The sequence below is a fragment of the Atta cephalotes genome (genome assembly GCF_000143395.1).
Source record: "Atta cephalotes unplaced genomic scaffold scaffold00005, whole genome shotgun sequence".
Lineage (NCBI taxonomy): Eukaryota > Metazoa > Arthropoda > Insecta > Hymenoptera > Formicidae > Atta > Atta cephalotes.
In genome coordinates, this window is record NW_012130069.1 from 8,664,525 (window position 1) to 8,675,298 (window position 10,774).

Below are 10,774 nucleotides of genomic sequence, written 5' to 3' on the forward strand. Positions count from 1 at the left end.
GTAACGTACGTACGTAACGTAGTATAAAGTATAGAGTACCTAGATAGANACAGTAGACAGANANAGAGAGAGAGAGAGAATTATTTATATATATATTTTTATACATAAATCACATTGAATTATTTAAGCATTAAAGATCTAGTTTCGACCGTTATAGGCATTTAATTTCTAATATTGATTGCCTGAAAATCTTATAATCTTGATCATTTAATTGTAAAGTGACTAACAAATGACATTATAATCAGTAGCCCGTTTTTATATTTAAGACCGTTTTAAACACAATTTTAAAATGTTATGTAAATCAATCACAGAGTCATAATAGCATTTTAAAAATAAGAATGGATTGTGAAAATGCTGGCTTGTATATTAGATATAATCGCATTTATGTAAACTTTATCCCTATGTATCGTGTGCTATAGTTCCATATACATATCAAATAATTTGTTACTATTTTTCAGAGCAAGACTATTGGCGATGCAGCGTATGAGACTGTTTGGTACAAATTATCTACTAGCGAATGTCGAATTTTATTATTTGTGATTCTCCGATCTCAAAAACGATTGACAATCACTGCTGGAAAAGTCATGGACCTGACATTGGAAGGTTTTACTAATGTAAGTTTTTTGCTTTAAATTTCATATCGGGTTTTTTCTAATGAAATTATTATTTATAATAATATGTTAATATTTTTCTTAATTATTTATTATTACCGATAAATGTTGGCACCAATGTCATATAATAATATTTAATATGTTTAAAAAATTTAATATGTGGATCATGTTGATTGTCTTTGGACTTCAAATAATCATTTCTGTTAATATTTCTTTTTGCGTGATATTCTTTTAGGTTATGAAAGCTTCAGTTTCATATATTTCAGTTTTATATGCGATGTATTGAAAGTTGAATTAATTTATGTTGATCATATGGATATATATCATCAAATCATCGAATGAATTAATGATCTATGTACATTTGTAGAAAGATTAATAGAGAAAAATAATTATTATAAACACATATAGATTTTCTTTTATTTTCAGCACTCATTGTTTAATCTTATTTAAATAAACTTAATAGAATTTTTATGTTAATTTTTTTAGGATTTGACTTATAAGATAGAGTTTACATTATTTTGCGATACATTCGCAAAAGATTTCTATTAAAAATATGTAATGTGTTTTGAATGTCATGTTTGCTTCCAGTTATTCTTTATCAAGCATAAATTGTTGCAAATTTTTTTTTAAAAAGAGTTTCTTCTTTTTGTAAAGATGATTCAATAAAGATGATTCATGTATTCAATATTCATTAAATTTATTCAATATTCACAATTCAGTAGTATTTAAACAGTATAATAACCACACAATGTTCTTAACTACTATATTACAATTTACTTTGCTTATAGACTTTAGATTAAAAGTTATAATTTCCGTTTTCATTATCTGATCTTTCTGTATAGAACAAAATTTTTTTTTCAAATTGCAGGCTAATATTCAACAAATTAGTTATTAATATTCCCGCTAATGCGATTGATTATTGTACTGTATGTCATTTATCAATCGGTAGTTTTTTCAAATTTAATTTTTAGATCTGTTCATAATGTGTAATTTTTTTTCTCATAATCATACTTTTTTATTTATATCAGAGAGTTATAATTGCATTAAAAAAAAATTGTCTATTACTTTTTTATACTATTGTGTTCAATGTTATCTAGTGGAGTCGCCAATGATATTTTCCACGTGTATCTTTTTCTGATTGCAAGAAAAAACCTGTAATCGCCTGTCATTGTAATTTAGTTTATTATTTCATGGCTATATCGTCATATCACAAGATATATATAATTGCAATTGATCGATGCTCACACTACCCTGTACTTCTTCTACGGGGTAGTTTAGCTCTCTGTGAAATTGCTAACTGTGTGCAGGAGGGTAGGGAATGCACAAGAGTTTAAAGACCTCTTTCCCATATTTTCCTTGTACGCTTCTCCCCCGACAATCAAGATCCATTCATTTCACTAAAACAAGACGCGAACGGTTCAGTCGACATTTCAATGTGAATACTACTACTGCTATGTTAACAAGTACTGTAAGCCCTTTGCTGAAACTCGGCCTTTGTTTGATCGGCATGTGGCCTGATTTTTCGTATAGAACATTTTTTTGGTTCTTTTACATGGCCACCCTCGTCATCATGCAATACTTTCAGTATTCATACTTTTTCGCACAATTGGGCACAAACGATTTCTCTAAGTTAATGGATGGTTTGAGCATTACTCTGGATTACACTCTGACATTTCTGAAGCTATTAAGCCTTTGGCATAATCGTCGGTAAGATTCGCGACTATCGGTTATGATTTTTAGATATTATTAAATAATCGGTTGTAGAATATTCTCTGATATTTTGGGTGCGATGAACGACGATTGGAATAATTGCTCCACGCATACGTGCATGATGATGAATAAGGCCAATCTGGCGCATCGGTGTTCCAACGTCATGCTAATCCTTAACAGTTTGTCTGTTATTTTTTATTTCGTCGGCAATTACATGAATCACCGCACAGTTTCCACGGACTTCCGGGAATTTCCGATTCAGATACAATTTCCATTCCATGCCACCGATTCGCCGATCTTTGAGTTTATTGTTCTGGGATTATTTCTTCATGTGTGGGAAACGGCAATCGTAATTGCATTATTGAATTCCTTAATCTTAACATTGGTAAGTCAAGGAATGAGAACTTTTAAAGCCATTAAGTTAGTCAATGAAATAACGGGTTATTTCGCACAAACTCTTTTTGATCAAATTAAATAGCGCATTTTTTAAATCGTCGGCAAACGTGTCTCGAACTTTTAGTTCTTATTTCGAGGTACTTCACGTAAGCGGCCAGATCGATATTATGTGCCAAAGATTGAGAGAAATTTCTACTACGCAGAAATCTCATTCGTCAGCCATGAAATCGCTCATCGAGATGCATCAGAGGATTATATCCTTGTCGAAGAATATCGACAATTTTTTCTCATTTGTTGCACTAATACAATTCGTATGGAACACCATAGTTATCTGTTCCATAGGAATCATGATCATGATAGTGAGTAAAAATGTTTTATCTGCAATGAGAAAATGCAATGTCCTCAGAAAATAAATTGTCTCGAAACTAACGCTGTGTATCAATCTTTATTAAACGTAATACTGTTCCTTTATTTGTTTATTTTACTGTTTAAAATGTCGAAAGAGACAAATAAAATTTATAATATTTAATTTGTCGAAAGCAATTCTAGAGAGAGGAAACTTAAATCATTGCAAACGCCTTTTAAACCTTATGAAATATTTGTATAATAACTCCATTTCTCTCAGAATAATGCGTTATTTTATTTTTTTGACATTGGGATTATATTCTTAGATCTTTGCATATAAAGCATAATATCAGTTCAATTAAAAACACGAATGTGATATTATGACTTACTTCCAATTAACATAATCTAACACATAATTACACAGTCTCTAAGTACGGATGTGGAAGGGAAATCAGGATTATTAATACAATCCATTGTGCCCTACATTGCTGTTACATTAGAAGCTTTTGTTTTCTGTTTTGCTGGCGAATACCTAAGTACTAAGGTTAGCATGATTCTTTTATTTTTAACAGCTTTTAGATATGAATACTTTTCTTTAATGTCATGTACACAAGTATATTTTTTCAAAAATATATTCTAAAATATATATACTATAATTTTCCATTTTAACGACAAGGTTTTACAACTGCAATATATGTTTCTTGCGCACGCGTTCAGTTTGTACTATTACATAATGTTTTAAAAATAAATCTTTCTTCTTTCTCAGAGTAAGTCCATCAGCGATGCAGCGTACGAGACACTTTGGTACGATCTGTCCATTAGCGAATGTCGAATTTTGTTATTGATAATTGTCAGATCTCAAAAACGATTGACGATTACCGCTGGAAAAATCATGGACCTGACTTTGGAAGGTTTTACAAGTGTAAGATTCTAATCGGTTTTAAGAATAGAAGAGATGACATTTACAAATGTAGAAATGTATTGGCTCAAAATCAAATAACTATGAGTGTTGCAATTAGATATAATAATATTAAAATTGTATCGTTGTTTATATACATACACTAGTGTATGTATGTATACAACGATTGTATGTACTGTTATCTATTGTTTATAATTTTATTCTTGAAGTCTAAGAAATAAATTTAATGTTTAATTAATTATTTATTATATTCAAATTCTGGAGAACATCTGTTTATGCTATTTGTTTACTTTTGCATAATAATATTTTATTTTTAGGTCATGAAAGCTTCAGCGTCATACATGTCGGTGTTGCACGTAATGTATTGAAATTCAAATCTTGCGCGAGTAATTAACTTTATTAATTGAATAATCATTTGTATTTATAAAATGTATTTATAAAACAATAAAAACTATCAAAGTTATTAGTTAAATTTGTTTTACTATAATCGATTACATTCGCTGAAAAATGCAAAATTGAAAATGGAAATTATGATTTAACAAAGCATTTGTGTCAACATTTTTATAATATAATATATATATAATAAAAATAGATCACTTAATTAAATTACTTTATTAAATTACTTAATTAAATTACATTATTAAAAAATTCATTTGTTATATATATATATATCAAATTTTCTGTTTGTAAATAATGTGTAAATAATGATTGATTTTTGTTAAACGAATGCTATTCCATTTTTGTATAAAATAAATGTTAAGATATAATATGTTAAAATATAGCAGTGCAAAAAATATTTTAAAATAACTTTATCAATATAATGTAATTTAGATGTTACAAGCAAGTGGACAAATTGATATAAGTTGATCAAAGTTGATAAGTTGACGTTCTAATAAAAAAAAAATTTTATTTTGCTTCTTTATTTTGAGATTTTTTTTAAGTATATTTTTCTTTATACATATGTATACATATGTATATATATATATATGTACTTATTTATCAAATTTAATCAAATTTAATTTCTTAATTTGTATTTTTATTTTAATTTGTACATTATGAAGGCGTTAGCAATATCAGTTATATATTAGTTATTTGAATGCTATATATTGATATTAACGAGAACGTGCATTAATAATGGAAATTATAACAATATAATAAATATATAAATAATAATTATAAATAATAATAATTACAAATGGACAATGAGCTAAGAATATTTTATTGTTATTAATAAAATGAATTACCATTTGCTAACTGTAGTTAATAAATTACACAAACTAAAGTTGTATTTAATACTGAAGAGTTATTCATTAATAAAAATAATTTCTGATTTCTTGTATTCATGTTATCTGAACAGGATTCCAAAGTGATTTCATTTGTTTCTTGAAAAAAATTTGGAATGCGCGATCGAGTTTACAACAATATTTTTTGTTTGGTTTTAGATGGTTTCTTGATTTTAATAATAAATGCTTAATTGCCTCATTAACTTATTTTCTTGCTGATTTCATAAATAAGTGGCCCTTCCTGTTTAATATATAGACAATTACGTAACCAGAATTAATTTTCTGTTTCTCGTGTATTCTCATTATATTCTTATTTAAAATTTTGTGTATCTGCGTTCGATATTCTTTCAGCATTGCTTCTTAATTAATTCAAAGGATCGCATGTTCAATAAATAAACATCGATTTACATAAACACATTTTTTTTGTACCTGTAATTAACTGTTTATAATATCTGCTGTTCAAAACTTTTATTCTTGATACTGTTCCTCTAAGCAAGTTTTCAATATGGTTTATTATGTTCTTAAAATTAAAAAAAATTATTCAGTCATTGTATTCTCACTCGTGTAGATTTTTTTATTCTATCCATACATTTTCTTTTTTAAAGAGATTGAATAATATGATTACAATCCGCTTCTATCTGTTAGAATACATTTTGTATAATCACAATTATAATTATCATGATACTTTTAATGATTTTCACGATTGGTCTACGACATTTGTTTTTTGTTGATATTATTGTGTTGCTAAGAAACAAGAAGCAAAAAATTATCTTTTAGAAGACTTTTTTTTATCTCTAACAGTATAATATGTTCACAATTGAAATACACGTTATTACATTGCTAATGAAATTATAGGGTATTCATAGAAATAATGAGTTCTGTCTCGCTTATCGTCGTACTGTCATCGTACTGCATCGTATAATAGCGATTGATTCATCTGTGAGTGGGGATACATCGTGTGGGGGGATGAACTTAAAGTAATGGACACTGCACTCTCAGTTTGTTCTCAAATGTGTAATGAGTATACTAGATGTGCCTATACTGATCTTCAGTTTCTTACGTTTCCAAAATGCGAAAGATCATGAGTACTGTCAGTCCGGCAGTGAAAATAGCGCTTCAATGTCTTGGCATATGGCCAGATGTGTCATATTCTACTATTTATTGGCTAAGTTTTATGTCGAGCATGTTGATTGTACAATACTTTCAATATTCGTACATATTTGATCATTTAAGTACTAGTGAACTGTCAAATCTTATTGATGGTCTGCCTATGACTTTTAATTACAGTTTGACATTATTCAAGCTGTCCAGTTTATGGATAAATCGTCGGTAAAATATAATATTAACGTATAGTGTAATACTACAATTCGATACTCAATTATTGTATTCGAAAAATAGAATTTTTCCTTAGTTGTCTGACAGTTTTGATCTAATTCTTTTTAATCTAAAATAATATAATATCATCTAAATCATAGTTCAAATATTAATGACTATAATATGCATGGCTCCTCAAAAAACAATATAATATATTCTTATTTAGAACGATTGACAAAATAAAATATTATATTGTAGGATATTTTATAAAATTCTTGCTACTATGGATAATGATTGGTGCGAGTGCATCAATATCGATCAGCATTTGTATATAATGACAATCAAAGCAAATATATCGCATTTCATCTCTAACGCTTTATTGAGCTTCACTGCGATTGTTGGTGTACTTTACCTTTTAGGCGAATACGCAGTTCGTTTTGTTTTTTTAATTGAAAATTATAATGACACTATAAAGCAGCTTCCTTTAAGACTGCAATTTCCCTTTGAAACTCAACAATCGCCGATATTTGAGTTTCTCGTTGTAACAATATTTCTACAAGCGATGATACACGTATGCACGGTTGCTATTTTAAATGGCTTAATCTTTTCTTTGGTAATTTATATTTTGTATGAATTTGATTGTAATTTTACTTTTATTAATATTTATATAAATGCTTTATTATTGTTATCATTCTTTTTTATTAATGTTTTAATAGCGGAGTGATTTTTGACGCAAGTTTATAACACTAAACTTTATTATATTAAATGTTCTTTAAATAATTTGTTAACTTTTGTTACATATAAGCAATTCTATTTTCGCATAAAAAAAGTTTAGAGTGCACTAGTGTTAAAATGTAAATAATAATTTATTATAATATATTATAAAAACACCATGAGTATTTTATCACACGATACATATTCTTTATATATGTGTAATAACGATATTTTTTACACATATTATTAATATATGATGATTTTAAGTGTATTTTTGTAGGTGTTACATGCAAGTGGACAAATTGATATAATATGTCAAGAATTTAAAAATATTTTTAAGAATTCTCTTCTTCATGAATTTTCATTATCAATGCTGATTGAGAAACATAACAAAATCATTTCATTTTCTGAGGATATTAAAAAACTCTTTTCCTTTTTTGCGTTGATGCAAATTGTTTTGAATACGTTAACTATGTGCTGCTTAGGTTTTTTTACCATAATTGTAAGTTCTGTAATCAATGCAGTTATTGATATTGTGTGTGACATTAATCCTTTAATTGTTTACCGAATTAGTGTATCCATAATGAAATTGCTGTTTTCCTGTTAGTGAAAGCAATTTTATCTTATTGTGTTATAATGTCTGAAGCCTTTGTCATTTGTTTTGCTGGAGAACATCTTACTCTCAAGGTGCGTATTTAGAATTTATTAATCATCAACAATAATCATATAAATGTTTTTAACACAATGTAATAGTGCTGTTTTAATGATAGAAATATGTGATATTCTTTCCTAATAAAAGTATTTTAAAATATTGCGTTACATAAAACATTATTTAAAATAGGGATGTACTGGATATCTGGAAAGTATCCGGTATCCGGTATTATTCGTCACTTTTTTACTATTCAACCGGATAATCGGATATCATTAGTATCCGGGAATATATCTGATTGAAATTTGATATCATTAAATTATTAATTTTTTCTTATATAAAAATATTTTATAAATAAGTGCATGATGCTATAATATCTTATACATTATTGCAAAATTACAATTTCTTTTCTCTGTAGGCTTTTTATTTTTAGAAGACACTTTCTTCGAATCTGATCGGATATTTAGAAAATGTCGGATATCCGACTCGAAGAAATTGCCTTCTCGGATGTCCGATCAGAGATCCGATATCCGATAATTTTCGATCTGATGCATCCCTAATTTAAAATAATAGAATTTATAAAAAATATATTTTTAATTTTTATTTTTACATTAAAAACATTTATTTATGAAATACGTATTGTAATTCTTTACATACACACACACACACACACACACACACACGCGCGCGCGCGCGTACATATAAGTTTAAAAATGTCAAATTTGAAATTGTTTGATTTATTTTTTAGGGCAAATTGATTGCAAATGCAACATATGAAACATTGTGGTATGATATGCCCATAAATACGAATAGAATTATAATATTTATAATAATGAGATCTCAGAAGCAATTAACGATTACAGCAGGGAAAATGATGGATATGTCATTCGAAACTTTTACAAATGTAATTTTTTAAATGCTTTGAATACCTTATTAAAAAATAATTTTGTTTTGCTTATCATTAATTTTTTGAGATATTTATATTTTTCTTTATAAATAGACGTTTATAATTTATTAAGAAAAATTTAACTTCTTAATTTATATTTTTGTAGATTATGAAGACCACAGCATCTTATATATCAGTTTTAAATGCTATGTATTGATATTATTAAAAACGTGCCTAAATAATTGAAATTATAACATAAAAAATAGTTTATAGTATATGAATGATCAAATTAAATATTCCTAATTACAATTTATTAACTCTCAGTTAATAAATAACACAAATTAAAAGTGCATCTAGTATATAGGCAATTAACATATCTATGTATGTATATATCGGCATTAGATGTTTTTGGATTGCCCTTAAAGTCAATTTGATGATTGCATATTCGATTATATGACCTGTAATAAATTTATAATGCTCTGTTCCAAACTTTTACTTGTGATATTTCTCTCCTCCAAGCGAAAGTCTTCAATATAATTATATTCCTAGAACTACAAAAAGTATTCAGTTATTATACTTTATTTCGTACAATTTCCTTATTTTCCTTTTAATTATTATTTTTTTTTAATTAGAGGTTGTAAATTAAATAAATATAATTTACTTCTTACTCTTAGAATATCTAATGTAATCTAATGTATAATCACAAATAATTATGATACTTTTAATAATTATCACGATTGATAGGAAATTATTTTTGTTGACGATATTGTGTTGCCAAAGAAACGAATAAGCAAAAAAGAAATATCTCTCAAAGAACTTTACTTTAGGAGTATAGGTTTGCTTTTTTATTTTAGTATGGTATCGCGGTTGGAAAATATGTTATTATAGATTGCTAATGAAATTATAGGATGTTCATACAAATAATGAGTTCTGTCTCGTCTTATTATTGTCGTACTGTGTAATATATAATAGCGATTGATCCGTGTTTTTCTGAGTGGGGATATATCGTGTGGGGATGAAACGAATAGTGCACTCTTAGTTTCTTCTGTAACAAGCATACCGAATGTGTCATTACTGATTTTAATTTTCTTAAGTTTTAAAAACCGAAAAATCATGAGTACTATCAGCCCGGCAGTGAAAATTGGCCTCCGATTTCTCGGCATATGGTCAGACGTATCATATTCTACTATTTATTGGCTGAGTTTTATGTTGAGTATGTTGGTTATACAGTACTTTCAATATATGTACATATTTGAACACTTGAGTATCAGTGAGTTATCAAATCTTGTTGATGGATTGCCTATGACCTTTGAGTATAGTTTGACATTTCTTAAATTGACAATTCTGTGGATACAACGTCGGTAAGATATTATATTAACAGAAGTCATTGGTGATCCACGCTGGACTTTCTGTTCAGGCAGTTTGATATTTCGGCTATAAAATGAACGTAATTATAAAATAATTTTTGATAAACATTAATACATAATTATGATTTACTCAATATTGATATTTTAGCTCTTTTTCTTTAAAATAATAATAACAACCATAATTCATATAATTTTTAAAACAATTGCTATACATATTATTTAACAAATATATCAAACGCAAATAAAAATACTTTATTAGTACTGATGATCCACACAATGTGATCAAGTTACTTAAAATTGAATCAGCACGGAATGTAATTAATATGTACCATAATAGTATACAATTTTGCACAATTATTATGTTCAAGAAATACGATTTTTCTTCAGTATTCTGAAGCGATACTTTTTAATATGAAGTTATATGATACTATCTAAATCTTATTTTAAACATTGATACATATAATATTGATAGTTTCTCACAAGACAATGTAATGTATTTAACTAAAACATATGATGAAATAAATAAAATATTGTAGAATTCTTCATAAAATTCTTGCTACTATGGATAATGATTGGCGTG

The 10,774-nt window shown here is 27.3% G+C and overlaps 3 protein-coding genes across 3 annotated transcripts in view; all 3 read left to right on the top strand.

Annotated features, from left to right (window-relative positions):
* LOC105626477 (odorant receptor 4-like) overlaps window positions 1-897 on the top strand; it is a 3,016-nt gene extending 2,119 nt beyond the window's left edge. The window contains exons 4-5 of the mRNA XM_012207777.1: window positions 459-614; window positions 847-897. Coding sequence (XP_012063167.1) covers window positions 459-614; window positions 847-897 — 207 coding nt within the window. The remainder of the gene's footprint in view (window positions 1-458; window positions 615-846) is intronic.
* A 1,503-nt stretch (window positions 898-2,400) lies between these two features.
* Window positions 2,401-4,349, top strand: LOC105626479 (odorant receptor 85b-like). Its single transcript, XM_012207779.1, has 5 exons — window positions 2,401-2,706; window positions 2,855-3,076; window positions 3,487-3,606; window positions 3,829-3,984; window positions 4,299-4,349. The coding sequence occupies exons 1-5, from the start codon at window positions 2,401-2,403 to the stop codon at window positions 4,347-4,349; spliced, it is 855 nt and encodes a 284-aa protein (XP_012063169.1).
* Window positions 4,350-7,737: 3,388 nt separating this feature from the next.
* Window positions 7,738-9,044, top strand: LOC105626480 (odorant receptor 30a-like). Its single transcript, XM_012207781.1, has 3 exons — window positions 7,738-7,794; window positions 8,690-8,845; window positions 8,994-9,044. The coding sequence occupies exons 1-3, from the start codon at window positions 7,738-7,740 to the stop codon at window positions 9,042-9,044; spliced, it is 264 nt and encodes an 87-aa protein (XP_012063171.1).
* Window positions 9,045-10,774: the final 1,730 nt, after the last annotated feature.